The sequence below is a fragment of the Brachypodium distachyon genome, chromosome 5 (assembly GCF_000005505.3).
Source record: "Brachypodium distachyon strain Bd21 chromosome 5, Brachypodium_distachyon_v3.0, whole genome shotgun sequence".
Taxonomy (NCBI): Eukaryota; Viridiplantae; Streptophyta; class Magnoliopsida; order Poales; family Poaceae; genus Brachypodium; species Brachypodium distachyon.
This window is the reverse complement of record NC_016135.3, coordinates 27,648,145-27,670,309: the sequence shown is the minus strand read 5'-3', so window position 1 is coordinate 27,670,309 and position 22,165 is coordinate 27,648,145. Positions and strand designations below refer to the sequence as shown.

Here is a 22,165-nt window from a genome sequence, read left to right as displayed (position 1 = left end):
GATGGGTTTATGGCGGTTTGGGCCGAATACGTGTCGGCTGTTCTTCGGTCCGTGTGGTTGGTTTAGGGGGGTACGTGTTTGCGGTCCGCGTTTCTTCCTTCTTTTTGTTCTAGTTTGGCCCTTCCTTTTGCCCTCCTCATTTGCTTTCTTCTCCCTGGGGTCTCGGCCGCCTGTTTGCTTTCGCTCCCGGTTGCTCCGTCGTGAACTGTGTCTTCGGCCGTTGACGCCTTGCTTGCGGTGGCTTTGTAGTTCCGCCGGTTGTCCTCTTCGCTCCGTTGGGTCTTGCGGGAGGTTCGTTCCTTCTTACTTATTTCCTTCTTCCTTGTTGTGGTTTGCAGGTCGTTTGTTCGTTAAGGTGTGGTGCGTTTGGTGCTCGCCGGTCTTTGGGGCCGGCAGGTCATGCTCCTGGTTTGTTGGGTGGCGGTGGCGAGCGTCATGGGACTTGTTCTTCTGCGTTGGCTTGCCCCGTTGCCGATGGGATCTGAATTAGGTGCTTTGTTGCAGGATTCTTGGGTTGCAGTTGGCGCGGTCTGGCTGCTCGCCGTTGTCCCTGTCGTGTTCGACTGCTTTGGGCTGTTATGGTCGCTGGGTCGATTCCGGTGCGTGTGTGAGGTATGTGCTTCATTTCCCCGATATTCTTTTTCGTGTTTTCGATTTCGATTTGTGTTTCTATTCTGCTGGTGTCTCAAGACGTTTTTTCTCTCCAGTGTTCTTTCTGGACCTGCGTGTTTTAGCGCCCATTATTATTTTTATTTTTGTTTAATCTGTGTTAACTGCGTACTGTTATATATATGTTATGAAAATATGCTATTGTAGAAACTACCCATCGACTTTCTTTTGCTAATACTCGCGTGCCAATGCATTTAGCACATCACGTAGGCTGCCGCGGCACAAACGATGTTGCATCCCTTTGCTTGCCGCGTCATGATTCTTAGCGTAGTTCATGGGTGTTGAGGTGCTTGACGGAAGCTGCCGCCGTGGATGCTGCAGAGGATATATAATTTACTTTCCCTCCAAAGGTTCATTGTTAGCTTGGTTCTTTTACTGTGTACGATTTAGTTTTTCAAACAATTGCAGAGAAGTATTTTAACTATTGGAGGTGTATTATTTCCCCCGGTCGCTATGCATATTGTTTTGTCATTCCATAGCTGGTATGGTTTATTGTTTGCAATGCATTAGGGAGTTGTCTTTCAACGGCGCGGCAGAGCGCGCAGTTCTGTCCAGTACATACTACTAGCATGTGTGTAAAATGCATTTTGGTTCATGGCATTCATGCTACTGTTATTGTTGGTATGTGGGTGAAACCAAAGACGGCTACGGCCTGTAATTCGGAATCGGTCGACCCCCCACTATCTACACACCCCTTCGTAGCCACATGTTTTTACTTAGACCTATCAAATTTGACACATAATGCAGAGAGATTAACAGAAAAAGAGTACTTATGTCAGGCACTTATTTTTTTCTGACTACTTTTTACTTTTCTCTGGTTCTCTCCTTTTCTCTCTCCGTGTCCCACTTTCAAGTACATTGTGGTACATGCCATGTTTTTAAGTACATATTTAGTATATTATGGTAATTAGACTATACCTTATCAGTTTTTAAATACCTCATGTACATGAACTTGTGAGACTACCGCATCGTATGGTACATCACAGGTACCTTCTCAATTTTTAAGCAGCTCGTGTACATCAGAATAGTACTAAACAGATACATCACAGTACATGACATATAAATGACAAGTACATCAGAATACATCACAGATACATCAAGTTACATAACAAGTACATTAAGGTACATCAATCACAGATACATGACAAGTATATCGATGGATCAAAGAGATAGAAAGAAGGAATCGAAGACGAAAACTCGAACTCAACACGTACTATCCCCTTCCTTCCTAAGTACCTGCTCGATCATAGTACCTCCAATCAAAGTAACTCATTCGTACTCTTAGTTCAAAGAGAAACCACGAGATCCCAAATCCAAATACCGACGGGGGCACGAGTTCAAAGGGCGACAGGGGCAGCCGTGGTTCAGACCACGGCCGACGGCGGGGACGGTGGAGGGCAGGACGGCGGTGGAGCCTGAGACGGTAGCCGGCGGGAGCGGGGGCGGGGCCGGCGATGGAGGGCGAGACGGCGGCATGGGCCGCCGCCGGGGGAGGACGGGGGAGGCCGGGCCGGCGGCGGAGGACGGGGGAGGCCGGGACGACGGCGTCTTGGTTGAGTTGCAGAGGCGATTGGTTTGGGAGTACCGGACTTGAGGAGGGAGACGCCGATGAGGTTTGGCTGGCCTCGCCGGAGGTAGAGGGCAGCAACACCACTAGCTAGCTAGGGTTGAGGCGCGTGCGGCCATGAACGAGAGGAAAGAAAGCTGGGAAGATAACTATTTTTTTTTTGACAACAAAGCATCTCTTTATTCATTGATAATCAAAGTAACATCTTTAAGTAAGAGAGGTACAATGCAAGGAGGGGGATTATGAAACCAGGTGAAGGGCGGTGTAGACTTCGCTAGAACCGCGAACTCGTGAGCCACTTTGTTTGCTTCCCGGGGGCAATGACTGAAGGAGATCTTCACGAAATCGGATGCCAAACTGGCACAATCATCCAGAATAGCAACAGCCGTAGTATAACTCTTCCCATCCTCATTCATAGCTTGGACGACGTCCATGTTATCGGAGCAAACAGCAATGCGGTGGCATCCTGTGAGCGTCGCAAGCTCCAGCCCAACCCGGAGAGCAAAGGCCTCGGCCGACAACACATCCTGAACCACCTCCATCTTCCTAGTGGCCGCAGATATGAACTCCCCATTGGCCTCCCGAATGACAGCCCCTGCCGTTCCACAAAGATTATCAGCATCAACGTCCGATTTAACACAACCGGCAAGTGGCTTGATCCAGTCGTGTCTTGCAATGGATCTCCGGGGCGAAGCGGCTCCCACAAAATTGGCGACAAGCGCGTTGATAGAGAAGGCAGTTCGCTCCGGCGTGCCGATCGCCTCACCATGGACACATTGTCTCCCGTCCCACCAAATATACCAGGAAGCAATCGCCAGCCGCTCCCTAATATGATCCACCGGAATCTGGGAACGGAAAGGGTGGCAAATAAGAAACCCCATTATCGTAGAGCCCGAGCGATCAAACTGGCAAGCTTCGTCAATAATCTCCAGGAGGCCAAGTTCCTTCCACACAAATCTAGCGCGCAAGCATCTGAAAAATAGATGGGCAATGTCCTCTGGACCACTCGCACACATTGGACAAGTAGGAGATATCTTCATATGGCGGTCAGCAAGAATAGAACGGCACAGCAAGGCACCATGCAGAACTTTCCACGTGAAAATTTTAACTTTCGCCGGAGTCTTAAGATTCCAGGTTGCCTCCCAAGCGTTATGATTAGCAGCAGGACCCATGCCGTCCGTCCGGCGGAGCTTCCGGCCATGTTGGTATTCCCATTCAGCGAAATATGCCGAGCGAACTGAGAAGGTACCAGACTTCGTTAGACTCCAAGCCACAAAATCCTCCATCTCAAAAGATGGGACAGGAATAGCCAAGATTCTATGAACATCAACCGGCCAGAACAAGTTCTGAATTAAGTCCTCATCCCACTGATTTGTTGCTGGGTTGATCAGTTCATAGACTTTAGAGACAACCTGGTGCTGCCTTCTCGTAATGATTTGTCTGGTGGAACAATTAGGCAGCCAAGCATCAGTCCAAACATCAACCTTCTCACCATTACCCACTCGCCAAACATGGCCAAGCTTAAAGGTGCGAACACCGCCATAATGCTCTGCCATGTAAAAGAAGCCCCCTTACCCAAATTAGCTTGGAGAAGCCTACCATCCGGGTAGTACTTAGCACGTAGGACTGAAGCGCAGAGGGTGTTGGGGTTATCAATTAATCTCCAGACCTGGTTAGCCAACAAAGCTTGATTAAAGCTCTGTATATCACGAAATCCTATGCACCCTTGTTTCTTCGGGACACAAAGCTTCCACCATGCAAACCAGTGCATGCGTTTCCGGTTATCCTCGTCACCCCACCAGTACCGAGACATCGAATCTGTTATTCCCTTGCAAATAGACTTAGGAATTTTGAAGACCGACATCGCGTATGACGGGATAGCTTGCGCTGCCGATTTCAACAGCACTCCTTTGCCTCCCGCAGAAAGCATGCGCTCCTTCCACCCCAGTGTTCTCTTTTTCACATGATCCACAAGAAACTGAAAACAAGTGGATTTTCAGCACCAACAATCGCCGGGAGACCCAAATAAGTATCTGACACCGCTTCAGTCATAATATCCAGCTGATTACACACATCTTCTCGAACCGCCACATCTGTATTCGGACTAAAAAAGATACATGATTTAGCCACACTAACCAGCTGTCCAGACGCCGCACAATAAGAGTCCAGAATTCGCTTCAAGCAAACAGCATTTGGCAGATCAGCTTTCATCATAATTAGGGAGTCATCGGCAAATAGCAAGTTGCTCACCGTCGGCGCCTCGCGGCAAACTTTCACTCCCGTTAGTTCCCCCGTCAGCTCTGCATCATCCAACAGAGCCGTAAGACCCTCAGTACAAAGGAGAAACAAATATGGGGAGAGAGGATCCCCTTGTCGAAGACCTCGAGTGGGTATAAACTCGTCCGTCTCATCAGAATTTATCCGCACCCGGTAGCGCACAGAGGAAACACACGCCATGATCATAGCCACCCAGCGAGCATCAAAACCCAATTTCCTCATTATGCCTTCCAAGAAGACCCACTCCACACGGTCACAGGCTTTGTGCATATCGAGTTTAACGGCACAAATCCTAGACTTTCCATGCATTCTCTTCTTAATTGTGTGAAAACTTTCATAAGCCACCAGAAAGTTGTCTGTGATTAATCTCCCAGGCACAAAAGCACTTTGAGTCAGGCTAATAATCTCAGGCAAGAGACCCTTCAGTCGTGCAGCAATGAGCTTCGATATCACCTTATAAACCACATTGCAGAGGCTAATGGATCTAAATTTCTTGATATTCTCCGGATTGGCAGTTTTTGGGATAAGCACAATTGCAGTTTCATTCCACCCATCCGGGATTGTACAAGTATTGACAGCCCTGAGCACCTCCGTTGTTAACTCCTCCCCAAGCATGGGCTAGAACCGTTTATAAAACACAGCGTGAAGCCCGTCAGGACCGGGAGCCTTGAGATCTCCAATATCAAATAACGCCTTGTGTACTTCATCTGCTAATAAGGGGCGGTCAAAATGGCATTCATCTCCCTCGTAACCCGGCATTTAACATGATCAAGCACCGTGGTGTCAGGCTCTGCAACCTCAGAAGTAAAAAGAGATGAGAAATACTTAGAAGCGAGATTGCACACCTGGGTCGTACCTTCACGCCAGACACCCGTATCATCAAGTAATTTTATGATCAAATTCCTTTTCTTCCTTGCCGTAGCAGAGTTATGGAAGAAAGAGGCATTGCGGTCGCCATGCATGAGCCAATTAGCACGTCCTCGCTGAATCCATGTAACTTCTTCTTGTTCGGACAGATTTTCAATTAGAAGCTGCAGATCTTTCTGTATCACCCTAGAATTAGCGTCATTAACAGCACGCCGGGCCGCCTCTAATTCCCGTTTGGCCTTCTTAATTCTTGCCTGAGGTCCCTTTAGAACTTTCCTATCCCATCGGTGAAGCTCCTTATGCACAGCACTCGAACGTTGTGCAAACAATGGAGTAGACTCATCAGCAAGAGCTTTCATCCATGTTGTTCGCACGATTTCCTCAACATGTTCTTCTTTTAGCCTGCGCGCCTCAAATTTCTTTCCACCTGACGTGTGCGCAGCTGAGAGGCGTCAAAATATGATGTATCGACCAGAACCGGACGATGGTCAGAGTGATGATGCTCCAAATTCTGAATAGTGGCACATTGAAACATATCAGTCCATCTGCTGTTACATACAGCCATGTCAAGGGGTTCTCGAACCTCCCCTCTTCTCCAGGTAAACACATCACCAATGAAGCCCATGTCAGAGAGATCACATTCGAGCAAGCAGTCGCTGAAATTCCTCATCATATGGTCTGGGCGCAAGGCACCCCCATCCTTCTCATGTTGGAAGAGAACCTCATTGAAATCCCCCATCACCAGCCAAGGTAGATCAGCCCTTGCATGGAGATCGCGCAGGCAGTCTCACGACCAGTGCCGATTCTCCCAGCTTGGCTCGCCGTAAAAGCCCGTAAATCGCCAAACAGTACCATCATCCAGGGTGAAAGTAACATCAATACAATTAGAGGTCATGTACTGTAAATTTATTTTATTATCATCCTTCCAGAAAAGAACAAGGCCGCCCGCATGGCCGTCACTCTCATCAACTATAGAAAAATCGAACCCTAATTTGTGATGAATAACATCCGCTTTTTCTTTATCTAAGTGAGACTCTGAAAGGAACAAAACATCCACCTGCACCTGCTCTTGGAGATCCAAGAGCGCCCGAACTGCCGCAGGGTTGAGGAGCCCCCGGCAGTTCCAACTTACGATTTTCATTGCTCCCGGCGGTACTCCTCGAGGGAGCCCGCCGATCTCTCGTTGTCATTAGCACTATCGTCCTCCCCACCTTTCTTGAGCCTCTTCTTATCTTGAACTTTCTGCGGGGTGCCTTGATTGCTAGTAGACAGTTCAATGGGCGCACCCCCATCGGCACCGTCTGTAAGCCGAGGATTCTGCTGAGTCAGGCCTTTATTCCCCTCCATGACCAGCCTCTTCCTTGCCGAACGGTTTGGATCACCAGCTGGGTCGAGGTCCATCTCATCCTCCTCCATCGCATCAAAGGAGTTCGGACCATGGTAGAAAGCACGATCACACGATCTTTCACCCCCGCGACCTCTGCCGCTAGGACGGGGACGCCAGACCGGGTCTGCTCGCAACCAGTCCTCGAAGATGAGGTCTTTAGGCTCGTGAACTCCAGTGCCACACTCACGATGACCATGACCGAGCAGGCCACAGACGGCACAGAAACGTGGGAGTTTCTCATACCGATTCTTGTAAACTTGTCGCGTCTTCCCCTTGATCACCGAGGAAAGCATCTTCAATGGCTGATCCACCAGGATTTTGACTTTGACCCGCACGAAGTTTCCACGAGGAATAGCCACATCATCTAACTTCATCACCTCTCCCACCCCGCCAGCCAGAGCACGGATGAGCTTCTCAGTCCGATAGTTGGGCGGCAGATCGTGGATCTGGAGCCAGATTGGGAGGCGATCCAGAGCCACCGTAGAGGGTTTCGCAATCCCATCATATTCAACTATGATCACTGCCATCTTGCAGAAGTGCCATGGTCCATCCTCCATCACATGTTCCCAATCACCCAGGCAGAAGAGTTGGATCAGGAAGAGGTTCTCTCCCATATCCCGGTGTGCACGTTCTTGGCAAGAGCCCATGTAGATCGCATGTCCCGCTCGAACGCAGTTTTGCTATAGATCCTTGACGAGTTCACTCGCGCCAGGGCAAGCCATTAATGGCCTGCCATCAGATCTTCTTCCTCGTCATCGATGATAACATCATCGAAATCATCATCTCCGATCTGCGATTTCTCTAGGAGATCCTGCACGTCATCCCGTTTGGAACTGCTCGTCCCGCCGCCGCTCGAAGAGTACGCCGCCATGGAGACTCGAACGCCTGGATACGGTGGACGAGGAGGATTAGGGTTCTGGTGTTGTGGAAAAGTGGACGATGGGAGCGGATCGCTACCCATCGGTATAAGAGGAGGAGCGGGATTAATCCGAGCCAGATCAGAGATTGGAATCAGGGTCACCATCGGCGCCGCTGAGAGAGAAACCCTAAAACGCCTTAGGGGGAACTAATTGTTTCGCTGGGAAGATAACTAGAGAAGAAAGGAGGAAGGTGGGAACGGGTCTGCTAATTACCAGGACAGATTGATTAAAAAAAGGAAAGGAGACACGTGGTTGGTACACACGGGGGGTGGAGATCATGGGGAGTGTACCTTGACGTTTGGCCTACGGCCTGGTACATTCGATGAAACCAAATAAGTGCCATCTTCTATCTCTGTTATTCTTCTTTTTTTCCTTTTTGTGTTTTTCTTCACAAGAAAAGTACATTCGATGATGTCGAAAAAGTTCTTTGTGCTTTTGTCAAGTATTTTCTTATGGTATTAATTACCGAAGAATATTGTACATATCTTGGCAGAAGGCATCCCTACAAACGTGCACGCTATCCATGATGCAACCCCAGTTTTTGCGAAATGTATATCTGACTTTAAATAATAAATTAAGACGAATAAATGTAAAAACTATCAGTTAGTATTTGGCACTTGTATGTACTAGTTATAATAGACGCATGAATTCATAAACTCACACAATCGCATGACGTGCTCGCCCACACCGTGGCTACCTAGACCGAAGGCCACATGTTTATGGTTTCAAATTAGCCATCTCCTACACAAAAGCTTGTGTTCCTTTTTCACCACTTCTCCGGTTCTCCTCCTGCTCCTTCCGTTCCATAAAGATTGGCGCCGCTTTGAACTAGTTCTAGTTCAAAACCGTGCTGTAGAGAATTCGAGGTGGACCTAACACACTACGAGAGGGCCTATTCACCTATACCAACTACTTTGGTGTAGTTGATTAGTCCCTTTTTATTTCTACTTACTTAGTGCAAGCTTCCGGGCGGCAGAGCCACTCACGTTAAAGCAAGTCTTGAATCCGGGCGGCTATGCCTCTCACGTTGAAACAAGACCGTTGTGATTCCGGGCGAATCCGCTCACGTTAAATCACAACTTATATGCACTAAGTACTTAGAAATAACAAGGCCTAACCGGGAGACTTATATGAACAAAGTAGTACTATATTGCTTTAGGAATATTAGTACAAGAGAGAGCATACACACCTTACACTTGCTCACACCTTGTTCTCCACCTTCTTCACTTCTTTCTTCTCTACTACACAAGGTGTGAGGCAAGGGCCTCTATTTATAGGACTACATGGCCATTGGATCTTTGACATGTGTCAAAATCTTAACCATTGATACAAAATATCTAAAGCCTTTCACACACTTCTACATAAATATCTAGATACTACAAGGTTTCCTATTTATTTATTTTAAACTCCTATTCTAGAATATTCCAAAGCTTCTTCATGCATATCTAAACACTAGAAGGTTCCCTCTTTTATTTATTTTATATTCTAGAGTATTCCATAGTAATGTCTTCTTTCTTGTAATATTGAGAACACTCTAGAAGCTTGCATTGTATTCTCCAACACGTGCCAATTTTTATGAAACGGAGGGAGTACTATTTAGTGGCATGTGGGGTCATGACTCTTGGATGCCTCTCCTCTCCTCTCTTGCGGGTTGGTTGGAAGTTGTTGAAATTCATGTATTGGTTGCCGACATTTTGGAGTTTGTAAGAACAATTTCGCGAATGGATACGAATGAGAACTATTCATATTCGCAGATAAGATTGCAATGGCGGACGTGACAATATTGGACTATGTATCATCGTCCCCTGTGTGGCTCCTCTCGTCTCATTTGATGAAAGTCGTCTTTACTGATCTTTACTAAGAAGGCAGCGCAGTCACAATAGCACTTTAACATTTCTTTTAAAGTCAGTATTTCTTTGATCGATTATTATCATTAAAAAACATGGTACGATGAAAAAAGTGTCAATTTAGACGGTGCTGCAAGTGCAAATTTTACACGGGCAACAAAAACAACAAAAATCTGCCCTCAACCAGTCATTTGTTTTCGCCCAAGACCCCAATCCCACCACGAATTCCATTTCCCCTTTCCTCCATGGACACAGACAAGGGCCTGCCCGTAATTTGCCCGTTCCTTTCCCTTCCAAGGCTGCCACTCCTCTGTAATAACGACAACCTCCCTTCCCCCTTTGCTCCACCCACGGCACCACCACCTCCTTCCTTCTCGGGATTGTTGCGTGCTGCTGCTCGGCTTCACTCCATCCACCCACTCCCCACCTTCTTCCTCCCCCTCCATCCATCCCCACAATCGCATTGCGGAAGAAACCCTCTTCGGACCAAAACCGCGGCCGCGGCTCCTTTGATCACGACGAAGGGCTTCATTTTCTGTTCTTGGAGGTAGTAGTATTTCTCTTTCCGCTAACCCTACTGCCTGCCCTCGTTGTTGTTCTTGGGGTTTCTTCCGCGCGCTATGGAGGAGTAGTAATCGGGCGCTATTTTTTTTGTTCTTTCCCTTTGCGCCCGGCGATTCTCGGTCCGATTGTCTCTTGGTAGAGGTGGTTTGCACTGCAGTGCTGCTACTAGTGTCATGTATCATGGGGTTTTGGCTGGCTCCCTTCGATCGATCGCAGTGCGCGTCTCCGTTCGGTTTGATCCTTCCAATTTCCGGGGGCCGGGGGTTTGGGGTTTTCATTCACATCACACCAAAGGGGTTTGTTTGTTCTGTTCGCTGCTAGCACACCGTTCTTTTTTGGGGCGAGTATCTGCTGCTATTTTTGTTGGGTTTGGTGCGTTGCGATCTGGGAAGAATCTGTTGGGTTCACAGCAGCGCAGATAGATAGAGGGCTTGCTGTGGGAATGCAGAGGCCATGTGGCCATGAATTTGGTTGTCAAGTGCAGATTTGGGTAACTTAGCACCTTCTAGAATCACCTTCCTTTCCCCCTCTGAGAACACTTGTAAAATCACTCTAAAAGACAAGGAACCTGAAGAAGTTATAGTACCAAATCAAGCACAAATTTGTGTTTATTATGTGCATTCTCTGTAGTTCTGCGACCAACAAATTGTGCAGCTTGATATGGACCACCAAGTGATTACTCATTTGTGTTTATAATGTGCATTCTCTGTAGTTCTGTGATCAACAAATTATGCAGCTTGATATGGACCACCAATATCACTCACTAGTGTAGGCAGCACATTGTGCAACTTGATATTGGTTTACTGATCAGTACTACTTATTAGCGTAGCTGACACGTTTTGCAACATTTTTACTAGAATAACTAGATTTCAAGGTCTCCATTTGGAGGCACGTTGCTCTTTTTTTTTACAAATGTTTACTGTTCATTTGATATTTGTGTAGTGCTGATGCCATATCCTATTAGTGCTATGCTAAATAATCTTCTTCTGCATGGACCAGTTGCTGGCACAAGGATGGCATGCAAAAGTGACCTGACTGGCCAGCTGCAGGATGATGGCAGTGGCCACATGAATGTTGTTGCTGCTGAATATGAGGAAGGCAGTGAAGAAGAAGAAGAAGAGCCATATGAACGTGAATTCTATGATGATGACGATGGGGATGACGATGAGCCAGAAACAGAAGTTGTGGATCCTTGTGATGATACTTTGCCAGAAGGGGAGAAGGCTAATGGAGAGGAACCCTGCGATGGCGCCACTCCACCTGAAGAAGAGGATGCCAGTGAGGAGGAACCTTTTGATTTAGAATTCTGTGATGAGGACGAAGACGGTGGTGAGCAGGACTCATTCCATGCAGAGCCTTTCACCGATAAGGCGGACAGTGCTCGCCATACTTACAGGAAGCGGCTCTATGACGTGGATCGATGTGATGATCTGTTGGCCCGTGAGGAGTTATGTGCTAAGAAGAGGTTCAGTGCCGGTGCTGTGCAGGCTGTCAAAAAGGAACAAAATAAGCAAGAGGTCCTGAAACGGGCGCTGAGAAAGGGCTGCAGCAATGATCATAAGGTACTACCAGCAACTGATGAAATGGAAATGAAACCGTTCAAGAAACGATTGTCTGTCAGGTTTGCTACCGATGTATCTTGTTACACATACAACACTGAAAGTTTTGGTGCTGGCAAGTTGGAGAAAAGGAAAGCTCAGTTTGATGATCAGGACAAGCACCTGGGTAAGAGGCAAGAACATACACTGCCTTTGTCTCAGGAGGGTGGCAAGCTGAAGGAAGTGGATAACACTAATCTGTATGTGGGTAACCTACCAGCTTCTGTGGGTTCTCACAAGCTTATCGAGCTATTTCTACCTTTCGGGCGAATAGTTAGATCAAAAGTTGCGGATGAATGTTTCACTGGTTTAAGCAAGGGATATGGCTTTGTGAAGTATGATGATCCTCACAGTGCCACAGCAGCTATTAATCGCATGAATGGGCGCCTGGTTGATGGAAAAATATTAGAGGTTAGAGTTGCTGGTGTTCCACCATCAGGATCCAATCCATCTATTCAATCTGTGTCAGAAACTTATAGTCAGCCCTCAGAGGAAATTGACATGTCTAGCTTATATGTCCGCAACTTGTCCTTATCCATGACCAAAGAAGAGCTACTCCAGCATTTTCTCCCTTTTGGGAAAATAATTGATGCAAAGGTGCCCAGAGATTATGCCACAGGTTTAAACAAAGGATATGGTTTTGTGAGGTATTCTAATTCTCATGAGGCAGCTAATGCCATTATCCATTTGAATGGACATCTGGTTGAGGGTAAAAAGATGGAGGTTCGAGTATCTGGTGTATCTCCAGCACTATCAAATTCTGCTGTGGAATCACATACTGATGCAAGACTCATCAAGGAAATCGACATGGCTAATCTGTATGTCTGCAACATTCCTACATCCATTGACACCAAGAAGCTGATTGAGATTTTCTTGCCATTTGGTAAGATCACCCATGCGAGAGTGGCAGCACACCAAGGCACTTATTCAGGTAAAGGCAGATATGGCTTCGTCAAATTTGCAGATTCTCAGTGTGCGGCTGAGGCAATTACGTTAATGGATGGGGCACTGGTTGAAGGGGAAACGTTAGTTGTCAGAGTCGCTGGCCTTTCATCATCAGCATCCAGCCCAGCTGTACATGGCTTGCCGATTCCCTCACCAGAAATCAACAAATCCAGAATCTACATCACTAACCTCCCACGGTCCACGAATGCTGATATGATGGTTAAGCTTTTCGTGCCCTTTGGTCAGATCAGCAAAGTCGTGATGAATCTGGAGTATAGCCTAGTGTACTATGCAGATGTAGCCTCAGCAGTTAAGGCTATCAAACACATGGATGGGTACATGATTGGTGGAAAGAGGCTAGTAGTCAGGAGATCAGACTCTTGTCCAACCGACGCTGCAGGGCATACTTCAACACAGTCACTTGGCAAGGAGGTGAAAGAAATCGACATGGCCAATGTGTTTGTTGGCAGAATCCCGTCGACCGTAAACGGTGATCAGTTGGTCGAGCTTTTCCGCCCATTTGGACAAATTGTGCAAGTCAGGGTGTTTCAGCATCAAGGTTATGGCATGTTTAGGTTCAACGATCCTTTTTCTGCTGCAGCAGCAATTGATCATATGAATGGTTACCAGATTGGAGGAAGTGCCCTGGTTGTGAGAGTAGCAGGGCTTCCTAACCCTGGGGATTTCAGTGCAGCAACAGATGATTTAAAGCTACAGATGCCTGGCAATGAGGGGAGACAAATTGACATGGCCAACCTATATGTGTGCCATCTCCCACTCTATATTACCACTGAAAAGCTGATTGAAATCTTTCTACCATGCGGCCAAATCACTCAAGCAAGGGTAGTTACTGATCGCTACACTGGTATTAGCAAGGGATTCGGATTTGTCAGATTTGCTGATACTTACTCTGCTGCTGTGGCTCTCACTCACATGAATGGTTACCCACTGGAGGGGCACATCTTGGAGGTTAGAATAGCTGGTGTTCATCCGAGTGATATGGGCAGCTACATGACACAGCTCTACTCCCAGTTCACATACCCTGACCCCTCGACGATGGTGGTTGGAATACCAACATCGTATTGGCCATACTATGGTGCCGAGTCAGTATACTCTATGTCAGCTGAGAACCAGGGTCAGGGCACTGCATCTGCGACTGATGCTGCTTCTCAAACATCTCAGCAGGAAGGCTTGCCTGAATCTGTATCAGCCAGTTCAATTGCTGATAAAGACTGCCCTTCTATGCCGAGCCATGCCGCCGACAGTTCTCGGCCACAGTCTTCAGCAGGTTGGGCTGGTCCACCTGGCTTCGAGTCGCATGCCGTCTGTTCTCAGCCACCGTCAGTAGGTTGGGCTGGTCCGCCCGGCTTCGAGCCCCATGCCATCCCCAAGAAAGAGCCAGGCACTGCTATGAATCCTTCCCAACCTTGCTCCAAGGTTCATTTCGCACAGTCAGAAGGTGGCCAGAAAAGGCGTTCAATTGTCTAGCGCCATGACTACTTCAAGCCTACATGCAATAGATTGACGTGTCAGTAAATCTGGTATTTCTTTTGGAGGAAAAAAAGAGCATATGCCAACATCATTTGCTTTAGTTGAGTAGTAAATTAGTAGTAGGTTTGGGTAGTTAATTAGGGCGAGCTGTCTGGTGAATGGAGAAAAATGTCGATTCAATTGTATTGTTAACCCTGCATACGGCATGTTTGCACGGGTATTCATGACGCCAGCTGATGATCACTTCAGTTAAGATGATTCTGGTTATTTCTTAATTATGCAAACTGCATTTCGTTGAAGCACTTGTATTAACTGCATTCAACATCCAGATTAACTTTTTCTTACGACGAACTTCCAGATTAACTAATATCCACTTTCAATTGAAGCCATGAGAGGGCAAGCCAGTTAGATTAAGCCATTTCAATTTGCTGCATTTCATTGTGGAATTGTTACTCATCCTTCTGGATTAATACTTGAACCAATTGTAAGCCTGTCACAGTATGGTACTTGACAATTGTTTCTCACTGGAAATTAAGAGAAAGGATAAAGCCATATATCTTTTTTGTAGCGTATGAAACGTGAAGTATCCCTTCATACTGGTTTGACGATGACTTTAGTTGTGCTCTTCATTTAAAATTTCTATTTTCGTTGGTATGGTCAGTTTTGAAATCTGGATGCTTACCTAGTTACCTACTAGTGTTACTTTTGTTTGAACAAGTACTTTTGTTTGAACAATTGCAAGAAGAGCATGGACACCAGCCTGCCATGTAGTAAGCATTTGCTTTTGTTTGACCAATTCTGAACACTAAAATTTGAAATGAAATTTGTTTTGCTTATTACCTAGTAGTATTAATTTGAAATGAAACACTATGGATGCTGGCTGTATCTTTCTGGATCTAACTTTTTTTTTTGGTAATATCTTGTGCTTGTCAGGTCATCATCTATGTCATATTTTTAGCACAAGTTGATGGCACTTGAACTGAAGCTTCCAAATGCTCATGGAATGGTTTCTTGTTGGTATGCTACTGCATCTGCAACTGATGCCTCTGCTTCAAATAAGGTGTCATGCACATGAAGAACTACTTGTGATTTTGGTCTTCTCTGGCTAGTTTGTTTTCTCAAGTGAAACCAAACTACTGTGGTGGATAAAACCCAGTTTTTCTTAGTAACAACCCGGTTATCTGCCAAGGAGTAAAAAACCTGGTTATCTGCAACGGTTCTTCTTCTTGAGTTTATCGTGCTCACACGGGCCGATAAATAAAGAATTTGAGCTCATCAGCAAGGTCAGCTCCATTCTTCTACATATGTTCCTTTCATTCTTTCAAGAACGTACGGTCTAGGTTTATCTCTTGCTCCTCTTTCAAGCCTAGGCGAAGAAGCTGTTCTCTTCCATCCCATTTTGCAGTGCCTTTCAGTTTCAGGTCCTCCTCATCAGCAACTGTTCCAGCTTTTGCTTTGTCCAACTTTTTTCTCTGCACGAGTTTTTCTTCTTCTTGATACAATGATGATACCCTCTTTCACAGTTTCACACATGCCACTGCATGCATGAATGCCTTGACTACATTTTGAGATAATAACTGATCATTAATTAATTCATTATGTTTAGAGTTTGCGCTGCAACTCTACATTTTCAATTGAGTTTCAGATGCTTTTTCTTCCAGGGTTTTCATTCCAGCACACAATTCATCTCTTCTCTTGGGACTGAATATTTGAAGATTGTATCTTACTGTGCAGTCAAACTTCTGTAATTATTCTTCACCAACATTGTTACCACAAACAAAGTGTAACTAGGGGAAAAAAATCTCGTATATTTGCACCCGATGGGTACATACAATCTGTTCCTCGTGCAAATCAGTACAATCTGTTTTTCGAGTAGCAATGGTGATAAATAACTCCAATAGGGGGAAAAGGCAAAAATGTATTGAAGGGAGATCTACTGAGCCATTATTTATTTCGAAACAGGACCTGGTGATCACTTTGACAAGAAGATGGATCTGCACTGCTCAACTGTGTCATCGGGGCTGGTAACTGCAGACATAAATGATATGGAGTTAAACTCAGAAAAGAAATTAAACTCAAAGCCGGCTTTAATCTACCAAACAAATTTTACGTTTCACAGCTAAGTTACATATGGACTTGAGGAATATTTCGAGAGAAATACTGATGCCATATTGGTCCATTGTTTATTCAACAGTTTTCGTTCAAGAATGACGTTTCTGGTTGCCCAGAACAAAACATTCATGGTTAATCTAAACACCAGTGGTTAATTCTTTTGAAACCGTGACAATCCTTTACAGCATGCAGTGCACTGTTCGGCCTGATTAGTTCCAGGTACGAAATATAATTTAAACATGCTACTCTGAATTACTAAAGAGTTCCTGTCAGCCATAAATATCTCTATACTCAACAGTTATGAAAAGCAGCATGTTAATGATACTTGCCCTCTGCTTAAGCAGGGGCTGGCATCAATAATCATGACGCCAAATATAAAACCAACCTGAAACTAATCATTTGCTGTGCTATTTGCATGCTCTATCATCTCATTTGGTTCATACATAACAGATATGGATTTTCAAATTTGTGACTCCGTAATAATGTTCTCTCTGTCTCTACTACTCCTTCCGTCCATAATTCTTGTCGAAATCTTACATGTATCTAGACACTTTTTAGGAATATAGATACATCCATTTTTAGGCAAATTTGAGACAAGAATTATGGAACGGAGGGAGTATTTACTAACGAGCCATTCAAGAAATCTCCCCTTAGGATATGTGATCTCTATGGCTTTCTTATCATGTGAAATTGCTCATTCATGGATGCCTTCAACTTAATCCTATCCAAGAATACTTATTGATTTCATAAGTATGAGAATAGTTGCTTTTAACAACATATAACCATCATACCTGTATGCCCAACTGTTCTGCTGGATTCAAATATCTCATGGTCATTGCCACCCTATTAAATAGAAAGAAAAGAAAAAAGAAGCACAGGTCAGACAAAATACTAAACAAAGGCACATTAAAGCTAAGTTAGTACTAGGCATTAAATGGGATGGCATTATCAGTGGCTTGGTCTCATCCTGTGTGCACAAGGGGGAGTAGTGGATAATCAAAGCTTTCATCTCTCACCTTGTAGGTTTTGTCCCCGAAGAAATGGATCTCTTTAAATTCCTCGAGATATCTCAAGCAGTAGGTTTTGTCCCAGCCTTGTGGGAATACCTGAATTCAGTGATGCGGTAGTAAATACCAAAATTAACATTTCTAGCAAATATGTACGAGTTTACAATACTTACATCAAAACTAATCTGCCCTCCAATAGAAAATGTCAGATTCAGGTGTGCAAACTTTTCGCGAAGGATTGACACCATTTTAGGCCGAATGTTATGCACCTAAAAAAAGAGTTGGTTCAGTTCCAAGTTTTTCTAATTGTACTCTCCCCTTTCTGAACTTTAAAATAACTACTTTTGGAAAGACAAGACTGTACCTTGTCATACTTTTCAAAATCATCACGTTCTTCTTGACTACAGTTCCTGCCTATAGGCGACACATTGATCATTCCACTCCGGAACTCTATGAATGTACCCCTGAGAAAACATTTACTTTGTCAGTAAAGAGGTCGCACCCCAGGAGATTCTCGGATAGGATTATGCACTGACCTCTTAATTGGGATATCCAAGTCCGCAATGTAATGAAGAGTGAAGTTAATAAAGTCCTGCAAAGACCAGATACCCACATTACCAATGCCTCAAAACGAATCGGCGACAGCCGTGCACAAAAGAATGTCACATGATGTAGGCTCACCTTTAGCTGATCATCTCCAAGATACGATTTCAAGCTCTGTAGTGTGGAAGACATTGAGGAAAATTCAGCTATAGATCATGATATAATATATGTCCAGAAAGCTCCGATAATCTCCAAACAGAATTTCACGAAGTACGCCCACCCTAAAACAATAAGCACATAAGGTGTTTGTGGACTTACTTGCGTTCCGATAAGCTTCCCGTCCTTGTGCGCAACGAGACCGTTTTCAGAGAAGCAATAATCATAGTCAGTAATAACTGCAGACACATAAACAAAGGATCAAACCCAGATGCTTACAGGGTGGATGTTCAAGCAATGCAGTATCGAGAGAACTCAGGGATCTAGCCGAACTCTCTCGCTGCCACTAATCGAAGCTAACTGAATGTGTGCAGAACTGCAGAAAATATGAATAGAGTATACGCATAGGTGGTTGGATACCTGATTTGCCGAGCTGCTCGGAAATCTTGACCAGATCGGATCCACCCACCACGCCCACGGTCACATTCTGCTCCCAAAACAACCACCACCCACACACTGTAAGTAAACCGCACACTGCAACTGCAACCCCTACGGAAAGGGGAACAAACAACAGCGAGAAGAACGAACGACAGTAGTAGGTCTCAGGGGGCGGCGCTCACCTCGCGCAGCAGCCTCATGAACTCGAGCATCTCCGGCGTCACCTCCTACACACGGCCCGACAGACACAAAGCAAACAACGACCCATTACTCTCACAGCACGGCACAGGTATCCGTATCAGCCGCGAGCCAAATGAGCGGGTCGTGAGGCGGTACCTTGCGGGGCGCGGTGAGGGTGCCGTCGACGTCGAAGAGCGCGAGCACCCCAGCGTTCTTCTTCACCGCCGCCATCGCTGCTGCTAACGGGATGCTGCTGCTGCTCCTCCTGGCGGCCGCGCGCGCGTGACGATGATGATATAGCAGCAGCGGCGGGATCGCCGGGAGGAGGAAGAAGATGCGTGGGGGAGAGAAAGAGGAAGTCAGCTTCGAGGCGCGGATCCAGATGCGTATTTGATTCGCTTCGATTTGAAGAAGCGGAGAAGGAAGGAGACGAGCGGACTGAGCGCCACGTCACCCGCGAGCTCTGATTGGATTGGGTTTCGTTCTGCTCTGTCTGTGTGGCTGGGTGTGGGGCCGGCGGCCTGTGGTCCATGGGCCGTATGTGGGCCGCGGGCCGCTTACTGTACTGTTGAAGCACCATCGGCCATGGGCCGGTCATCCTCACCGCTGGGCCATATCGCTAAATTTCTCCTATCGTCTTCACCCATCACCGACGAGTTTTTTCAAATTTCGCTCAAAAAAGAGAGACGAGTTTTCCAAATCAAAAAAGGATGAAATTGATGAAGCACCTAGGGTCTACACGAATTGGGAAAAGAAGAAGGAAAGAAGCCTAAAACTGCAAGAACGAGAGGCAAAAGATGATGCAATCGCCTCCTCACATGCTAGCAAGCTGCCGAGACCAGGAGCTAGCGATCGGCCAAGTAAAACCTCCAAGAAACTCACGCAATAATCTAATAATAATGTACTCATAGAAAAATATAAATTATCACCAGTGCATTCCTCAAGAGGATGCGATGAATCGCTTAATCAGTACACCGACATGAAATTTCTCCTAGAGTAACGTTTTTTCACTACTCATTTCTCAATCATGTATATAATCGTCAAGATGGATACATGCATGACCCTGCAGCTTCTTGGGATTGATTCGATTGCATGGACATCAATTTGTTGAAGACATGAGATATCTTCATGTTGATAGATAGGCAGATCTAGTCCTCCTGCTGTTGACGAAGCACCTCAGTTTGATAACTTCCAGCCGCCGTAGACCTCCTCCTCCTCCTCCTCCTCTCTGTAGCCGTGACGGCGAGCTCTTGCCTGCAGAACAATTCGCAGCAGATCAGACGGCCAGCCATCGATCATACATTCTCTGATTTCCAACACAGAATTGCAGTACTTAAATGGCAGAAACTAATTAAATGTTAATTACCTGATGATCTTCTGGAGTGAAGGTGAGAGCAAGCTTGATCTCCCCGCAGTACTCATCCTCCTTGACGACCCGGTGCACCGCCGGGGCCAGGTTGCCTTCCAGGAGCACCGCCTCCAGGGGGATACTGAAGAAAGAAAGTCAATAGTGTTCCATGTCAAAGTTCAGTTCAGACTTCAGAGTCACCACCAGCAGGAGCTGAAGGCTTCAGACTTCAGAGAGAAATTGGTGCTCTGAACTTTTTGCAAATTTGCATGAATTGACCCTATTTGCAGAGATCGAGTATATATGCACTTACGTGGCTTCGCCGACGAAGTCGTCGGCCGAGAGTTCGTCGCTGTCCATGATCTTGACGATGAGCTCCGGCGCGTCGTCGTCGTCGCCGACGGAGACGGTGAAGACGAAGGTCTCGTTCCACTCGGGCTCGCCTCCCGCTCCTGGTAGTATACATGCATCCACCGGTCCAAGCAAACAAAGATATGAGATGAGATGAGCAGATCGGGGTTCAGTTAATTCATGATACAGAGAGACGATTATATGTGCATGCCTTTTGCAACGGTGCTCTTCTGCTCCTGAGATCGGCAGGTCAGGATCACGTATGGGTCCATCTTGTCTGAAGATCCAGCAAAACCAACCAGCCAATCAATCAGTTAATGGCATCAAGAAAGATATAGAACTAGACATCGAACGAGAAAGGTTTAGAAGACATAGATCCATGCGCTTCTGATGAATCCAGACCAAACACAATCAATTCTCTGCTAGTTACTCTTTTTCTGTACATATGCAGCTACCATGAACAGAGATCATACACGGCTACGACTTGCAGTTTGCAGAGTATATAATATATCGATTCTGGCGAGAAAGGAACAAAGGTTCGATCTGATCTAGAACTAGAAGAGAAAACTCGAAGACGAAGAAGAAGAAGAATGATTACTGAAGAAATCGGAGTCGTCGAGGCCCTTGGCGCAGACCAGCAGAACCTCCAGCGTCCCCTGCACCATGTTCGTAATCTCCTCTCTTCTCTGAATCCTCTCCTTGTCCGATCAGCCTCTTGCTCATCAATCGATCTCTGCTTGCAACGACGCCTTCACCGAATCATCGTCTATATATTCTGGCCGCCAGCTTGGTTTGATGCCAGTCTGCAAGTGTGCGTATGATTCTCCAGCTTGTCTGCTTAGCTAGCTAGCAGCCGGGGTCATTATTGAAAATGAATGTAAATATTTTTATGAATGGAAGGTTATGATTAGCTGCGCGTTTTGGTGACCAATGACCCAGCTAACACCCGGTCAATCCAGACGGGAACATGCCCCGGCGCGTTTTAGTTTGACGGCTAAACGACAGGAAAACAATTTCTGTCGGTTTCAACCGACAGAAATATCTGTTTTCTGACAGTCCAGTAACCGACAAAAAAAAAAATAATGCCGTCAGAAAAACATTCTTTCTAACGGTCCAATAACCGACAGAAAAATGAACACATTCAGAAAAAAAATCACAATTGGGATCTGCAGAAATTTAATAAATAGTTACAAATCAGTTTTTTAATAGCAAGATATATGCACAGCAATTAAATGCATGAGATCGACGGCACATTGCATTCATCCAAATAAGAACCCACAAAAGTCATACTACACATCATTTTGTGTCAATACATCACCATATGCTACTAGGTTCATGCATCAAAATAAATACATCACCGCTACTAGGATCAACATCAGCTTCACTGTCAACATCAGATTGTTGGTCAAGGCTCCAAGTCAATAGCAGTGTCATTGATCTCCACATTGATCAGCATTGGTTCCAGCACCATCTGTTCCATCACTTTGGATCTAGGTTAATTAAATAGGTCATCCCAATTACAAAAGGTACTGCCATCAGTTTCTTGGCACTATCAACATTTCAATTATGTTATATATGCATAGTTGACGAATATACCTACGTGAAACTGCACTTGCACTTGTTGCCGACGACGGAATAAGTGTGCTGGTGGTTCCTTTCCAAGCTCAGTAAAAAGCATCTGCATCCATATGTGCAGTTCAAGAATTAAGGGAAAAATTAGATAATCATCGTGGCACTTATGTGCTGAAAATCATATCGTGCCACAAGTATTCTCCTTGAAATAAACTTGCCCAATGCATGCTGACACATGATATTTGAACCCACTCACAGATTGGTAACCGAGTGAATATTTCTACAAGGAGATGTTTAGGGAGACTACCAATTGGTCCATCACTTCA

General features: G+C 45.7%; 3 protein-coding genes across 7 annotated transcripts; 1 reads left to right on the top strand and 2 right to left on the bottom strand.

Moving 5' to 3' along the window:
* The first annotated feature begins 9,671 nt into the window (after positions 1 to 9,671).
* On the top strand, positions 9,672 to 15,466 carry LOC100845138 (probable RNA-binding protein 19). Of its 5 annotated transcripts, none has more exons than XR_002961174.1 (3): positions 9,672 to 10,081; positions 11,041 to 14,182; positions 15,066 to 15,466. XR_002961174.1 is itself a non-coding variant. In XM_024455980.1 (2 exons), exon 2 carries the CDS (start codon positions 11,046 to 11,048, stop codon positions 14,127 to 14,129), a length of 3,084 nt encoding a protein of 1,027 aa, XP_024311748.1. In that variant the 5' UTR covers positions 9,672 to 10,081; positions 11,041 to 11,045; the 3' UTR covers positions 14,130 to 14,444. The 5 variants fall into 5 exon arrangements, 3 of the variants coding, with proteins under 3 accessions (XP_024311748.1, XP_010240625.1, XP_024311749.1); XR_001404840.2 differs by having other exon boundaries at positions 11,041 to 14,380; XM_024455980.1 differs by lacking the exon at positions 15,066 to 15,466 and having other exon boundaries at positions 11,041 to 14,444.
* A 389-nt stretch (positions 15,467 to 15,855) lies between these two features.
* PMM (phosphomannomutase) lies at positions 15,856 to 19,010 on the bottom strand. The gene is made up of 11 exons (XM_003580794.4): positions 18,725 to 19,010; positions 18,571 to 18,615; positions 18,371 to 18,437; positions 18,113 to 18,189; positions 17,933 to 17,968; positions 17,788 to 17,843; positions 17,616 to 17,715; positions 17,425 to 17,520; positions 17,261 to 17,350; positions 17,036 to 17,087; positions 15,856 to 16,160 (listed from the first exon to the last, which is right to left on the bottom strand). The coding sequence occupies exons 1-11, from the start codon at positions 18,797 to 18,799 to the stop codon at positions 16,105 to 16,107; spliced, it is 750 nt and encodes a 249-aa protein (XP_003580842.1). The 5' UTR covers positions 18,800 to 19,010; the 3' UTR covers positions 15,856 to 16,104.
* A 449-nt stretch (positions 19,011 to 19,459) lies between these two features.
* Positions 19,460 to 21,155, bottom strand: LOC100844829 (elicitor-responsive protein 3). The gene is made up of 5 exons (XM_010242322.3): positions 20,866 to 21,155; positions 20,479 to 20,544; positions 20,230 to 20,368; positions 19,935 to 20,058; positions 19,460 to 19,822 (listed from the first exon to the last, which is right to left on the bottom strand). The coding sequence occupies exons 1-5, from the start codon at positions 20,930 to 20,932 to the stop codon at positions 19,745 to 19,747; spliced, it is 474 nt and encodes a 157-aa protein (XP_010240624.1). The 5' UTR covers positions 20,933 to 21,155; the 3' UTR covers positions 19,460 to 19,744.
* Between the last annotated feature and the right edge of the window lie 1,010 nt (positions 21,156 to 22,165).

What these genes read in the sequence shown, in the direction of transcription:
- LOC100845138 (XM_024455980.1), top strand. Translation starts at nt 11,046, where the DNA reads ATGCCATATCCTATTAGTGCTATGCTAAATAATCTTCTTCTGCATGGA.
- PMM (XM_003580794.4), bottom strand. Translation starts at nt 18,799, where the DNA reads ATGGCGGCGGTGAAGAAGAACGCTGGGGTGCTCGCGCTCTTCGACGTC. An exon ending in CCCTCACCGCGCCCCGCAAG is followed by an intron (nt 18,616 to 18,724) that starts GTACCGCCTCAC and finishes GGCCGTGTGTAG; the next exon opens with GAGGTGACGCCGGAGATGCT. An exon ending in TCATGAGGCTGCTGCGCGAG is followed by an intron (nt 18,438 to 18,570) that starts GTGAGCGCCGCC and finishes TTTTGGGAGCAG; the next exon opens with AATGTGACCGTGGGCGTGGT.
- LOC100844829 (XM_010242322.3), bottom strand. Translation starts at nt 20,932, where the DNA reads ATGGTGCAGGGGACGCTGGAGGTTCTGCTGGTCTGCGCCAAGGGCCTC. An exon ending in GAAGAGCACCGTTGCAAAAG is followed by an intron (nt 20,369 to 20,478) that starts GCATGCACATAT and finishes GTATACTACCAG; the next exon opens with GAGCGGGAGGCGAGCCCGAG. An exon ending in TCACTCCAGAAGATCATCAG is followed by an intron (nt 19,823 to 19,934) that starts GTAATTAACATT and finishes ATTGTTCTGCAG; the next exon opens with GCAAGAGCTCGCCGTCACGG.